The 15,731-nt window shown below is 45.8% G+C and overlaps 1 protein-coding gene across 2 annotated transcripts in view; it reads right to left on the bottom strand.

Moving 5' to 3' along the window:
* Nucleotides 1-3,023: 3,023 nt before the first annotated feature.
* The window catches only part of KLHDC4 (kelch domain containing 4), a 65,812-nt gene continuing 53,104 nt past the window's right edge, over nt 3,024-15,731 (bottom strand). Inside the window, exons 9-12 of one of the 2 annotated variants that reach the window (XM_082270262.1) lie at nt 9,987-10,195; nt 7,956-8,376; nt 7,062-7,181; nt 3,024-3,297 (exon numbers count right to left, since the gene is read on the bottom strand). In XM_082270262.1, the coding sequence (XP_082126388.1) occupies nt 3,122-3,297; nt 7,062-7,181; nt 7,956-8,376; nt 9,987-10,195 (926 nt within the window). In that variant the 3' untranslated portion in view covers nt 3,024-3,121. The remainder of the gene's footprint in view (nt 3,298-7,061; nt 7,182-7,955; nt 8,377-9,986; nt 10,196-15,731) is intronic. The other variant, XM_082270263.1, reaches the window with a different exon arrangement.

Genomic DNA, 15,731 nt, shown 5'->3' with positions numbered 1-15,731 from the left:
GGACCAGTGATATTACTACAGTAATCAGTGCCAAAAATATGCACTGTTACTGTAATAATGACACTGGCAGGGAAGGGGTTAACACAGTGGGTGATCAAGGGGTTAAATGTAAGCCAGCCTAGGGGAGTGTTTCTAACTGTGGGGGGATGGGCTTTTGAAATGATCACAGAGACCTGTGACCCTATATAGAAGGATCACAGGTGCTCTGTGATCATTCCAGAGAGAACGGTCAGCTGTGATTACAATAGCTGACCGTTCTTCTCTCTCAGCCGAGAGCGATCGCGGGTGGCTGGCGGCAATCGGAGCCACTGGCCCTGTGCATCGGAGTCCCCACTGCTGAGTGGGGGCCCCCTAGCAGCAGGCGCACGACCGATGTAGGGCTACGTCGGTTCACTGCGGAGGGGCTGCCCACCTCAGTATATATGCGGCGGGTGGTCCGGAAGAGGTTAATAGAAGTTCTGTGTGTAGCCATAACACAGTGGTGTGAAGCTAGCCTTAAAGATATATAAGGCAAAAAAATGAGTGCAGCAGAGGGTGATCTTGGTCAGACAATTGAGAACACCGCCAAGAACTGCAGACACCAGGATTTACATGATGACTGTCATCTCTCAATCAGTATCTCTGTCCAGAACGTAGATGGTGACCCTGGATGATACCTAAACAAAGATGGCTTCGTCCTAGATTAAAAAGCAGATTAAGACAATGTCAGGGGGTCCTGTGTTGAACTGAATATAGGTAAGGTTCTCCACACAGTACAAAGATCCTGACATGTATTGTATTGTTTGTGTTCTCTATTATGGGACCTCATGATTAAAGCATCACGTCACAAATTGGGGTGAATATTAATTTTCTCAGAGCTGGAAAGAGTTACTACGTCTTTTGTGGCTGGCCTAGGAGGTTTACCAGCAGCACAGAGACGAGTCGCCTGCTGGGGCAATGTGCCATTGTTTATGTTGTCACATTGCATCAGACAGTGTTTACTCCAACCATAGAGGAGGCCGAGAGCCCATTAGGAGTTTATAAAAAGGCATCAGAGGTGCTAAGCAGGTCCCAAGTCACTCAGCTTCAGGATTCACTTACTAGAGATTATAACATGAAACGTGTGTGTGCAGTGCATGTGAGAGAAAAAGATTTCATTTATCAAAACCTGGGACCGGTGACATCACGGAGAATGCAGCCTATCCAATCACTAGAGACCAGTGACATCACCAAGAATGTAGCCTATCCATTCACTATAGACTGGTGACATCACTGAGAATGCAGCCTATCCAATCCCTGGAGACCGGTGACATCACTAAAAATGCAGCCTATCCATTCACTAGATATCGGTGACATCACTGAGAATGCAGCCTATCCAATCACTAGAGACCGGTGAGATCACTGAGAATGCATTCTCAGTGATGTCATCGGTCTCTAGTGAATGGATAGGCTGCATTCTCAGTGATGTCATTGGTCTCTAGTGAATGGATAGGCTGCAGTCTATCCATTCACTGGAGACAGATGACATCACTGAGAATGCAGCCTATCCAATCAGTAGAGACCAGTGACATCACTGAGAATGTAGCCTATCCAATCACTAGAGACCGGTAACATCACTGAGAATGCAGTCTATCCATTCACTGGAGATTGGTGAAATCACTGAGAATGTAGCCTATCCATTTACTGGAGACCAGTGACATCACTGAGAATGTAGCCTATCCATTTACTGGAGACCAGTGACATCACTGAGAATGTAGCCTATCCAATCACTAGAGACCGGAGACATCACTGATAATGTAGCCTATCCAATCACTAGAGAAATGCAGCCTATCCAATCACTAGAGACCAGTGACATCACTGAGAATGCAGCCTATCCGTTCACTAGAGACCGGTGACATCACTGAGAATGCAGCCTATCCATTCACTAGAGAACGGTAACATCACTGAGAATGCAGTCTATCCATTCACTGGAGACCGGTGACATCACTGAGAATGCAGCCTATCCATTCACTAGAGAACGGTAACATCACTGAGAATGCAGTCTATCCATTCACTGGAGACCGGTGACATCCTACCTACTTCAGTCTGTTTCTAGCAGGAGGAGGTTAACTCTTTAAGCCCTGGTGCCCACCCTGCAGCCCTTTTAGACTCCAGCAGCCAGTGAAGGGGCATTGATTTATAAATGGGCTGTAATCGTAGTGATCTCTAGCAGTTTCATGTAACATATCCCCAGTCTCTAACCATCTCCTACTATATATTTCAAGGCCTTAACTACATTGATAGCATGTCACCAGTGTCTGACCATCTCCAGCAGGTTATCTGCAGTCTCTGGCAATCCTTCCTGACATTACATATGCTGAATATTATGGAAGTCCCCCTATGCGTATTGGGGGCAGCAGGTGAGGACCCCAGTATCTAGTATGTTGACCATTACTGATCTAAAGAATAATTCTGCTAAGCAGTATTGCATTTACGGCAATTTTTGTCTAAACAGAGACACAAGAGTGACCAATGAGTTCACTGAGAATGCAACCTATCCAATCAGTAGAGACTGGTGACATCACTGAGAATGCAACCTATCCAATCCCTATAGACCGGCGACATCACTGAGAATGCAACCTATCCGATCCCTAGAGACCAGTGACATCACTCAGAATGCAGCCTATCTGATCACTAGAGACCAGTGACATCAATGAGAATACAGCCTATCCATTCAATAGAGACCGGTGACATGACTGAGAATGCAGCCTATCCGATCACTAGAGACCGGTGACATGACTGAGAATGCAGCCTATCCGATCACTAGAGACCGGTGACATCACTGAGAATGCAGCCTATCCATTCACTAGAGACCGGTGACATCACTGAGAATGCAGCCTATCCATTCACTAGAGACCGGTGACATCACTGAGAATGCAGCCTGGAGAGCATTAACATCGGATTATTTGCAGAAATATTCGCTCTTCTTCTTGGTTGAAACATACACATGAGAGAGCCAAAAATACATATAAAATAATTCTCTGTTAATTTTTCAGCAAAACCATCAGAAAACAAACAAACATTCTCTCTCAGGATTTGGTAAACAGTCCAGAAAAGTTCAAGAACAAAATTGAATAATAGTCCATTGAGCTTTGAGGACAGTCTAATCCCTAAACTCGTAGAACGTCTTTGCCATGGCATGTGCCACTTTCAGCACTTTTTTTTCTTTGGCCTCAGACCCCAGGTTGGTTCGAGCCAGCTGGATCCAGTACTGTTCTGTCCGTGCCAGGTAATCCGAGTACTTCTCCTTCGGTTCCACTGCGGGATGCTCATCATCATCTGTGGGACAAAGCATGAAATGAGGCTTCAAAGAAGTCCATAAAAGACCTCCACCACAACTGCACATATACACTGTGCTGCCACTTCATTCAGTGAAGGGTTAGCCTATGAAAGGTCTACATCATGACTAGTTAGTCTCTCCAACCCCATGTGACACAGCTGGGCCAATCACCAGGCATAAAAGGAAGGGGAGCGAGTCACATGATCCTCTATACTCAGAGGTATCAGATATTTTAGTACAGATTTCTGAATCAAGCAGTGGAAGAGGCGGCTAATTTTTAGTCCTTTTTCACACTGGTGTGGCCGCAGAGCAGTGCAATTTGCACCTCTGATTTCATTGTGGCTTGGCTTGCGACTTTGTTTAACCACTTCCGCAGTTTTACGTCGGTACTTTGACGTTAAATACCGGGGTTATTGTATCAGATAGATACCATAACCCCAGTATTTTCTTACAGAGTGGGTGGCCCTCTTTCACATAAATGTGGTCCCAGCTGTGGATTTGCCACGGGATCACTTTTATGGGCGGTGGGAGAGGTAACCCCCCCCCCCGGTCATTTTCCCTGCTTACTGGAGCCGTCCGTAGCAGGGAAAACGATCTGGTCTGTCCAAGGCAGGAAGTCGATTGAGGGAAAAATGGCCCCCCACTCGACTCCATGGCCTTGGAGAACCAGAGCGACGTCATACGTCGCTTTCTCCCAAGGGCCCATTTTTTATTTTTTTTGCTTTTACGTGTAGATGTGAGATCTAAGGTCTTTTTGACCCCAGATCTCACATTAAAGAGGACCTGCCCTGTTTATTTCTATTACAAGGGATGTTTACATTCTTTGTAAAAGGAATAAAAGGGATCAAACAGTGTAAAAATAAAAGGTTAAATAAAAAAAAAAAAAAATGTAAAAGCGCCCTGTCCCTCCGAGCTCGTGCACAGAAGCGAACCCATACGCAAGTCGCGCCCACATATGTAAATGATATTCAAACCACACATGAGGTATAGCCACGATCGTTAGAGCGAGAGCAATAATTTTAGCCCTAGACCTACTCTGTAACTCTAAACTGGTAACCTGTAGAAATGTTTAAAGCGTCGCCTATGGGGATTTTTAAATACCAATGTTTGTCACTATTCCACGAGCGTGCACAATTTTGAAGCATGACATGTTGGGTATCTATTTACTCGGCATAACATTATAGAAAATAATTGGGCTAAATTTACTTTTATTTTTTAATTCAAAAAAGTATATTTTTTTCCCAAAAATATTGCGTTTGTAAGACCGCTGCGCAAATACAGTATTGAAATGATCTCCATTTTATTTTTTAGAGACTCTACTAAAAAAAATATAGAATGTGTGGGGGTTCTAGGTGCTTTCCTAGCAAAAAAATTGGATTTTTGACTTCCCATAAAATCCATTTCTTTGATGTTCATTGACGGACACAGCTCCTGATTCTTCTTAACCATTTGGTTATACTGCCCCCTACAGGAGTAGGACACTAGGCAGGAAAAAACTTGACTACGCCTATGGGCATTCCCAGGGGGTATACTCCCTCTCTCAGCTATAGACACTCAGTTTTGTTACAAGCAATGTCAGAAGAAAGCCAACTCCACAGAGGGGTGGGTGCTGTGTCTGTCAATGGGCATCAGAGAAATGGATTTTACGGTAAGTCACAAATCCGATTTTCTCTTTCATTCATTGATGGACACAGCTCCTGATTCTTCTTAACCATTGGGATGTCCCAAAGCAGTGTTAAACATGAGGGGTGGGAAAAACATAAAAAAAAAATTCAGAAGGCTAACCATAGCTAACCAGGTAACAGAGCTCTACCATAACTGGAGCTCACCTGAAAAACAATACACCCTCAAAGAGGACCAGGTCCTCTAAAACAGCAGCCTTCAAAAGCTTGAGCCAAAAGAAGCATCCGCAGATGCCAACACATCCACTTTATAAAAACTTTGTAAAAGTGTGCCGTGACGACCAGGTGGCCGCCTTGCAAACCTGCCTCACTGACGCCTGATGACAGAAAGCCCAGGAGGCACTAGGCGCCCTAATAGAGTGCGCCTTGACAGGGAAAAGAGGAACCTGACCCTTGATGGAATAGGTCTGAACCACCGTCTGATCCATCTGGAAATGGTCACAGAGGAAGCGGACAACCCTTTGTGAGGTCCGTCCGTGAGCACCATAGAGTCTGACTTCCTAAAAGACTCTGCCAGGTACACCTTAATTGCCCAGATCACATTCAAGGTATGCAAATAAATTTCCTTTGGATGTTTAGGCCTGGGGAAAAAGGGAAGGCAACACAATGTTTTCAGTCAAATGAAAGTCAGAGACCACCTTAGGAAAGAATGACGGACAGGGGCGTAGCACCACCTTATCCTTGTGAATTACCATAGGGTGAATGACAAGATAATTCCAACATCCTGCGCGCAGAGGTGAAAGCCACCAAAAAAGGCCACCTTCTGGGGAAAGCAGGAAAAGCTACATATTTTCAAAGGGAGGCTTCTGTAGAGCTGAAAGCACCAAAATTAAGATCCCAGGGCGGCAACGGAGCCCGCACTGAAGGAACCAAATGTTGGACACCCTGAAGAAAGGTACACACCAGGGAGTGTCTGGCCAAAGGTCATTGGGAAAAAAAATGCCAAAGCCGATACCTGGCCCTTGATTGTACTCAAGGCCAATTGCTGTTCAACCCCCCCATTGAAGGAAGGTTAAAATTCGATCCACCAAGAAGGAGCGAGAATGAACCCCAAGAGACTCACACCACGCAATGTACATCTTCCACGTACAACGGTAGATCTTCCTAGAAGTAGATTTCCTAGCTTTCAACAGTGTAAGAATCACTGACTCAGACAAACCTCTATCCTTCATCACCTGGCGTTCAACAGCCAAGCCGTCAAAGCCAGCGACTGTAAAGCAGGATGGAAGATCGGTCCTTGGAACAAAAGATCCTCCCTGAGAGGAAGTCCCCAAGGAGCATCGGTGACCAGCAGTACCAGATCAGCGTACTAAGACCGCCGAGGCCAGTCTGGAGCCACTAGAATGACCGGAATCCTTTCTGCCTCAATCCTACACAGGAGTCGTGGCAGGAGTTAGAGGACTGGAACGAATCTGCAGCCCACCTTAGAATGCTGGCTACTTACCGAGCCGACAGGACACTTCTTGTGCCCCCTTGGTGACTGACAGACTACAGATTGTAGATTCTCACTGGAACAAAATAACAAAAGAAAGAAAAAAATTCCCCAAAAAAAAAAAAAAAAAAAAAAAAAAAAAAAAAAAATCGCCAGGACCAGAGATCCCAGCAAGGAACTAAGTACTTACTCCTGTCTAGGCAGAAAAGAACTGAGTGCCTATAGCTTAGAGTGGGTATATATCCCCTGGGACTGCCCATAGGCATAGTGTCCTACTCCTGTAAGGGGCAGTATAACCCAAAGGTTAAGAAGAATCAGGAGCTGTGTCCGTCAATGAACGAAAAAGAAATACTGATTTTAACTAGTAAACAACAAGTGTCAAAAAAAGGCCTGGTCCATAAGTGGTTAACAGAATCATAAAAAGGTAGTGCAGGAACCTTTTTCAAAGTTGCGGCGACATGTCGCCGCAATGTGAACGGTTCTATTGATGGCAATTGGCTGCGACATGTCATGCGATTTGGAACTGTCAAATTGCATGACAAATCGCACCAGTATAAACATGGGCTAAATTAGGGTTCTATAAGGGTGCAATCTGCACATGCTATACACAAACACCATCTGTGGAACACATACAAAGATTACATCATACCACTATCCTCTTCGCTTTCATCATCTTCATCCTCCTCTTCCTCTGCTCCTCCCTCTGCGCCTTCGGTCTCTTCCTCCTCGTCACCCTCAGAGTCAGATTCATCCAGCCACTCTTGTGTCTCTGTTTAGACAAAAAATGGCAGTAAATACAAGACTGCTTAGTAGAGTTATTCTTTAAATCAGTAACAGTCAACATACTAGATACAGAGGTCCTCAACTGAAGAAGCTAATGGAGCACAATCTGCAATCTATTAGCTTCATTAGAGGACAGTTAAAAACATCAGGAGTTTTTTTTAGACCCCTGATGTCTTACCAAAAAGAATTTGATTTATATTTGACAAAAAATGGGTAATATGTTGCACATGTGTGTCCTAAAACTAACTTAACGTATATTTTGTATTGAAATGTTGGGTTTTATAAACCACTGCGCTAATTTTGTGTGACTTAAAAAATATGAAACTACCACTATTGTGTTCTCCAGGGTGTCTGCTTTCAGAAAATATATGTAGTTTGGTGGTTTTAACTAATCTTCAAGCCTAAAATAATTTTTTTTAAGCATGTGCAAGAAACTGGTGATGAGCGTACACAGGGCTTTCATTGCTGAACTCCTGACTGGTAATACTCATAAATATTAAAGTGGACCTGTCAGTACCTTTACCTAATATATTACTGACATTTTCCAAAATACAGCAACTGTAGATGGTGATCCTAGTTGATGGCTGAACAAAGATGGCATTACACATTACTTAGCATTCACATATGTAAGATGGGAACATACCCGATGACAGGTCCCCTTTAAAGTTGAGGCTCTATGTATGTGCTGCTTACAGTAACCAATCATATTCTTCCTTCCAGAGAAGGCTGTGCAGTACACACAGACAACCTCCTGACTTACTTGGGTCCATTTCCACCAGCACTTTCCATTCCTCCATCTTGTGAAGGTCAAGGCAGTAGAGGTCATTCAGCGTGAACTGGCGGTCGCCAACCTCGAACATTCCTCCGTACACGTACAGGAGCCCTTGCTTGACGGTTATCATGGTGTTGGAGCGCGGGCACGGCTCTACCCTTGGCCCCGTTGTTTCTTCCTTCTCGTCATCGTCCTCTTCTTCGTCGCTGTCCTCCTGGTCGCTGGCTGGTCCTGTCTGGTTGGAGATCACCTGCTTGATGGTCATCACAGTCCCATCTTCAGCCACGATCTCCTTGATGATTTCCATGGGTTCTGCCGGGCGCTGAGCAGATGCCTCATCACTGCCGGCTGCCTCGGTCTCTGCGCTCTTGTCACCCCGCCGCCTCTTCTTTCGCTCCGATTTGGGGCCCTGAAGTAATAAAAGACACAAACTACGGATCAAATTTCTAGAGACAACAGTCAGTGATAGCATGAACGTGAGATGTCCTCTCTCTTTACCCCAAGATTAAAAAAGTGTGTTTCATGACAGTTTAAAAATTTGCTAAATTCAGCTTTTAATAATCGGTAACTTTATCGATGTATAAAATGAGGGACTGGAGGCTACGTCTCCTACAATATGAATTGTTGTATTCACCGGGCGTGTCCACAGTGCAGCAGGCATGAGTGGGCATGGCAGAACCAGAAATCTCCTGGCCTGTCAGTCAAGGTACAATGTCATGCTGGGCAGGAAAGATCAAGTGTCTCCTGGCCTGTCAGTCAAGGTATGATGTCATGCTGGGCGGGAAAGATAAAGTGTCTCCTGGCCTGTCAGTCAAGGTATTATGTCATGCTGGGCAGGAAAGATCAGGTGTCTCCTGGCCTGTCAGTCAAGGTATGATGTCATGCTGGGCAGGAAAGATCAAGTGTCTCCTGGCCTGTCAGTCAAGGTATTATGTCATGCTGGGCAGGAAAGATCAGGTGTCTCCTGGCCTGTCAGTCAAGGTATGATGTCATGCTGGGCGGGAAAGATCAGGTGTCTCCTGGCCTGTCAGTCAAGGCATGATGTTTATGATACACAGTGCACAGAGGAAAAACAGAGAAAAGTATATTTACATCGATTCACATCGGTGCGATTTGTCATGCAATTTTACAGTTCCAAACCGCATGAAAAGTTGCACTCCACTGTCGGCAATGGAACCGATCGAATAGCTGTGACTCATGTCACAGCAACTTTGAAAAAAGTTTCTGCACTACTTTTTACCGATTTCATTGCGACTTACATAGACTTCTGTTGTATAAGGTCACAAGCTGCAATGATATCAGCAGTGCGGCTTTAAAATTGCGCTAAAGTGACGTGATTTCAAAGCTGCACAGGTGTGAATGGAGCTTTAAGGTAACTACTTTAACCACTTGCTGACCAGCATCCATATTAAAACGTCCTGTCAGCAAGTGGTTATACCAGGTACCGTTTTTTTCAGCTGGCCATCGGCTTTCTTGTAAAAGTGATATGGGCGGCAGCAAGGGACCCCCTTTCTTCCCGCTGCCACCTGCAGTGTTTCCTAAACCTGGGGCTGCATTAAACAAATGTGACGGCTGCCCACAAAGGAGATGGAGGAACATTCTTCCCCCGATTCCTCTGTGATGAATTGACCCAGAAAAGATGACAATTTAATCACTTCTGGCTTCAGAGCCGTCACCCCTTGGCTGATACAGCCAGGGAAGCAGGTAATCAAGCACAATTTGTACTTGCTGAGCTGCTTTGTAGGGAAGGGGAGACATTGGAGGTCTAATAAACCCCTAATGTCTTCATAAAGAGGGCCTGTCATCTGCCAACAGTTATTATAGGGGGGCTCACCCCCTTGTGACAGGAATGAAGGCAAATAAAAAAAAAGAAAATAAGTAAAAAAAGTTAAATACAACCCTGTCTTCCTAAAGCGTAACAAACACATGCACGCATAGGTCCAACAAACACACACACATGTAAATGGTGACTGCACTACACATGAGATATTGCTCCAAACATCAGAGTGCGAGACTTACTTTAATTTGGCCAGCAAACCAGCGGTTCTTCGTCTGATCATAAAAGTAGATGTCGTTGAAGAAATCCCCTTCAATGCTTTCCTCCTCTTCCTCATCGAAGACCCCCCCAAAGAGAATGCTGCGGTAATTAACGCCGACCGCCATGGCAAATCCTGTCCGAGGGTTAGGCTTCACGCCGGATGGGTTTAGTCTGGTCCAAGTCCATTTATCTGGAGGGGAAACAAAGGGTATTGGGTTCAGATTGTGGAGGAAACAGCCATTTGCTGTGAGCTGCATTGTGTATGAGTGACTGGGGTATGTGGACACACACACATGGTGTGATGATGTGCAACAGTTGGAGTTTTTAAAAACACCTGCAGTAGAAGCTACTGCTGTCTAAAAACAGACATACACAGTGTTTATAAACGGACATGAGATTCACCTTTCACACAAGCGTCTCCCATTGCGATCACCAGGGGATCTGTCCGCTGATCTGAGCAGAGTGGGTGAATGACAGGTCTGTGTAGTTGGGATCGACCGATTATCGGCTAAGCCGATATATCGAGGGCCGATATGCACTTTTCCCGATATATTGGAATTGGCCCCGGAGGTTACCGATACTGCCGATATTTCGGGAAAGTGCTTGTACCGGAGTGATCCCTGCAGCTAGAGGCATCACCCCGGTACCGGCGTCCATATCCGACGGTCGGCTGTCTTGTAATGACAACCGATGTGGCTGAGAAGCCGCTCGGCTGTCATTACAAGGAGCTGCAGGGGACGCGCCCCCCCCCCCTCCCGCCGCTTTCCGTGGGTCGCCCAGGTCTCCCGTCCCGCCGAGAGACCCGGGCAACCAGCCTGAACAGCCGCCAAAGACCCGATCAAAGACAGAGGATAGAGATGGATGGAGTGTGTCAACCTCTTGCCAAAAATAGTTTTGCAAGGGAGACTGAAATCATCATTTGACTTTTTGTTTAGAATTAAAGAGTAGCGATGAGGCATTGCGTTCACATGACACCCTTAACTAGAGTACAGCTTGGGGCTTTTGAGCAGTAACTTAGTGTAGAACTACAAGCTCCAGCTTTCTCGGCTGTCAAAAGAAAAGTCTGCCACTAACAAGCAAGATGGATGGGAAGGCTACAATGCACAAGTGTGACCTCCTCCCCCCTCCATATCTCTCCGGCGGCCTAGTTGTTCCATTAATAACACTGGTTCGTCTTTTTTCCCCATTTTCTTTTCTTGAAGCGTCTAAGTGCGTCTGAAAGCCTAATCACCCGTGTCCATCCATATGCTCCCTTTAACGTCTGCAGGCCCAGGGGATATGTGTTTATTCAGATGAAACAGCGGATCAGCTGGTTAAGGCGGCCGCTTGACATTCTCCTATTTTTACTAGGATGCAGATTTAGAGTAATAAACAGGATGCCGGGTAACAAGTGCAGCACAGGGCAGCTAACCCCGTCCAGCAAATATTGCAGCCATGCCGCAGATAGAAAAATTTACCTACAGTGCCTTGAAAAAGTATTCACACTCCTTGAACTTTTCCACATTTTGTCATGTTACAACCAAAAACGTAAATGTATTTTATTGGGATTTTATGTGATAGAGTGGCACATAATTGTGAAGTGGAAGGAAAATGAGAAATGGTTTTCCAAATTTTTTACAAATGGATATCTGAAAAGCGTGGCATGCATTTGTATTTAGCCCCCTTTAGGCCCCTTTCACACAGGGAGTCCGTCAGGCGGACTCCGTTCTTTTTTCAGCGGGGGATCGATCCGCCGATCCCCCGATGAGCAGGCGGATGGCAGCTCTGTCTCTGCACTGTGTGCGGAGACAGAGCTGTCAGGTCCCCATTCTTCTCCATGGGGGAATCGGATGAGAACAGACCGTTTGTCCGTTCTCATCCGATCCGATCCGCCAGACGGATGGAAAATAGGGTTACCATCCGTCCGGATTTGACGGATCGGATGTCAGCAGACAGGTCTACGCTGACATGCGATGCCCCATAGAGATGCATGGGGCATCTGTTCAGATCCGCCTAAAAAATGGACAGGTGGCTCTGAACGGTCCGCCTGTGTGAAAGGGGCCTTACTCTGATACCCTTAACTAAAATCTAGTGGAACCAATTGCCTTCAGAAGTCACCCAATTAGTAAATAGAGTTCACCGGTGTGTCATTTCATCTCAGTATAAATACAGCTGTGAAGCCCTCAGAGGTTTGTAAGAGAACCTTAATATCCTTTCACAGGGGCGCCTAGGCTCAGCAGGGGATCCCTGTGGAGCAGGTGGATGACAGGACCTGTCCACTCCACTGTGCAGAGCAGACACGGACCGAGTCCTGCTCTCCTCTATGGGAAAAATTGGACCGCATGTCCGTTTCATCTGATCCGCCAGACAAAATGGAAAATAGGGACACCATACATCTGGATATTGCGGGCAGGATTGGATAAGATAGCAGCAGGTGTCAGCGGATCTACGGCTCCATAGGAGAGACTGCAAGGTCCGATCAGGTCCGTCTGAAAAACTGACAGGCAGACCGGATTGGACAGCCCATGTGAAAGGAGCCTTAGTAAACATTCAGCATCATGAAGGCCAAGGAACAAACCAGACAGGTCAGGGATAAAGTTGTGGAGAAGTTTAAAAGGTTATAAAAAAAATATCCCAAGCTTTGAACAGCTCACCAAGCACTGTTCAATCCATCATCCGAACATGGAAAGAGTATTGTACAACTACAAACCTACCAAGACATGGCCATCCAAATAAACTGACAGGCCGGGCAAAGAGAGCATTCATCAGAGAAGCAGTCAAGAGGCCCATGGTAACTCTGGAGGAGCTGCAGAGATCCACAGCTCAGATGGGAGAATCTGTCCACAGGACAACTATTAGTCATGCACTTCACAAATCTGCGCTTTATGGAAGAGTGGCAAGAAGAAAGCCATTGCTGAATAAAAAGCCATAAGTACCATTTGAAGTTTGCGAGAAGCCATGTGGGGGACACCGCAAACATGTGGAAGAAGGTGCTGTGGTCAGATGAGACCAAAATTGAAATTTTTGGCCTAAAAGCAAAACACTATGTGTGGCGGAAAACTAACACTGCACATCCCCACCGTGAAACGTAGTGGCAGCATCATGTTGCGGGGATGCTTTTCTTCAGCAGGGACAGAGTTGATGGGAAGATGGATGGAGCCAAATACAGGACACTCTTAAAAGAAATCCTTTGGCGGAGGTTCACCTTCCAGCAGGACAAAGACTCTAAACATACAGCCAGAGCTACAATGGAATGGTTTATATCAAAACATATCCATGTGTTACAATGGCCCAGTCAAAGTCCAGACCTACAGTATCTCACAAAAGTGAGTACACCCTTCACATTTTTGTAAATATTTTATTAGATCTTTTCATGCGACAACACTGAAGAAATGACACTTTGCTACAATGTAAAGTAGTGAGTGTACAGCTTGTATAACAGTACATTTGCTGTCCCCTCAAAATAACTCAACATACAGCCATTAATGTCTAAACCGCTGGCAATGAAAGTGAGTACACCCCTAAGTGAAAATGTCCAAATTGGGCTCAATTAGCCATTTTCCCTCCCCGGTGTCATGTGACTCGTTAGTGTTACAAGGTCTCAGGTGTGAATGGGGAGCAGGTATGTTAAAAATGGATTTTTGTAAAATCTTACCGTAAAATCCTTTTCTCTTAGCTCATTGACAGACGTAGTCCTCGGTGATACAGCACCTTCGGGTTATGTTGCCTCCACAGGAGCAGGACTAGACAGGAAATTAAAAAGCTCTGACCACACCCTAGGGGCAGTCCCAGAGGGTATATCCTCTCTCTCTCTGCCTCAGCAAATCAGTTATGTGAAAAAGCAGTCTTTAGAGATTTTAACCCAACCCAACTCAAAAAACAGAGGGGCGGGGACTACGTCTGTCAATGAGCTAAGAGAAAAGGATTTTACGGTAAGATTTTACAAAAATCCATTTTTCTCTAGCGCTCATTGACAGACGTAGTCCTCGGTGATACAGCACCTTCGGGACGTCCCAGAGCAGTATCACAAATGAGGGGTGGGAAAATGAAAATCAAATCCCAATCTAGAAGGCCCAACCGGTGCCAACTAGAAGTTTACAATGCTCATCCTTAATGATGAGACTCAACAAAAAAAAGAGAAAAATTTTTTTTTTTTTTTTTTCAAACAGAAAAAACCCTCGAGGTAGACCACCGGTCTCCTCAAATTGCGGCCTGCAAAACCTTGCGGCCAAATGAGGCATCCGCTGATGCCGTCACATCAATTTTATAGAATTTTGTAAAGGTATGTACCGACGACCAGGTGGCCGCCTTACATACCTGGACCACTGACGCCTGATGGCGAAAGGCCCAGGAAGTACTGAGCGCTCGAGTGGAGTGCGCCCTAACAGGGAACGGAGGACTCTGACCCTTAATAGAATAAGCCTGTACCACCGTTTGTCTAATCCATTTGGCAATGGTCGCGGCAGATGCAGGCAAACCCTTTCTGGGGCCATCCGTGATCACAAAAAGTGAATCCGTCTTACGGAATGATTCCGTAGCTTTCAGGTATACCCTGATTGCCCGAACCACATCTAAGGAATGCAACGCATGTTCCCGATGATGCTTGGGCTGAGGACACAAGGAAGGTAGTACAATATCTTCATTCAGATGAAAATCTGAAACCACCTTAGGAAGAAAAGATGGCTTAGGATGAAGTACTACCTTATCCCTATGAATCACTAGGTATGGGGACTGGCATGATAATGCAGCCAGTTCTGACACCCTGCGAGCAGAAGTAATAGCCACCAAGAAGGCCTCCTTCTGGGATAAAGTAAGCAAGGGAATCTCCCTGATGTTTTCAAAGGGAGGTTTCTGTAGAACCGACAAAACCAAATTAAGATCCCAGGGCGGTAAGGGCGCGCGGACTGGTGGAGCCAGGTGCCGCACCCCCTGGATGAAATTCCGCACCAAGGACTTGGTAGCTAAAGGCTTCTGAAAGAAGATTGCTAATGCTGAAACTTGACCCTTGATGGTGCTCAAGGCTAGCTTCTGCTCAACCCCTTGTTGCAAAAAGGCCAATATTCGAGTCACCGAATAGGTACGTGGAGGAAATCCTAAAGATTCGCACCACGCAATATAAGTCTTCCATGTGTGATAATAGACCTTGCTGGAAGTCGCTTTCCTTGCTTTAATAAGGGTAGGAATGACTGAAGTAGACAAACCTCTGTCCTTCAGTACTTGGGTCTCAATGGCCAGGCCATTAAAACCAGCGACTGTAAAGCATGATGGTAAATTGGTCCTTGAGACCACAGACACTCCCTGAGACGAAGTTCCCACGGAACGTCTGCGACTAGCATGTCCAAGTCGGCCAGGCCCGCTTGAGGAGGCCAGCCTAGAATTTCTAGGACCACTGGCGCTGATAGAATCTGAACCAGGCGTCCCTAGAGGTATCTGGCCCCGACCATCCGAGAAAGTCTGGTCGTTTTCTGTTCCCACACATTTATCAGATACCTGATTGTTATCAGGAAGGGTGATCTTTTCTGGTTGAACCTCAGGGACCGAAGTCACCCGACTAGAGGCTACTTGGCCTATCTGGTCAACCAGATCCGATTCCTGTGAGGTATAGGGACTAATCTTAGGAAAAGGTAAAGGAAAAGATCTATTCAGGGAACGGTAACTACCGCTTCCTGTAGTACTTAAATGTTGGAAGGGAAGAATCGCACCGGTAGTAGTGGTTGATGCTCGATCTAATGTCCTGAATACCGGTG

This window comes from Pelophylax lessonae (genome assembly GCF_965119305.1).
Source record: "Pelophylax lessonae genome assembly, chromosome: 10".
Classification (NCBI taxonomy): domain Eukaryota; kingdom Metazoa; phylum Chordata; class Amphibia; order Anura; family Ranidae; genus Pelophylax; species Pelophylax lessonae.
This window is presented reverse-complemented; position numbering and strand designations above follow the sequence as displayed.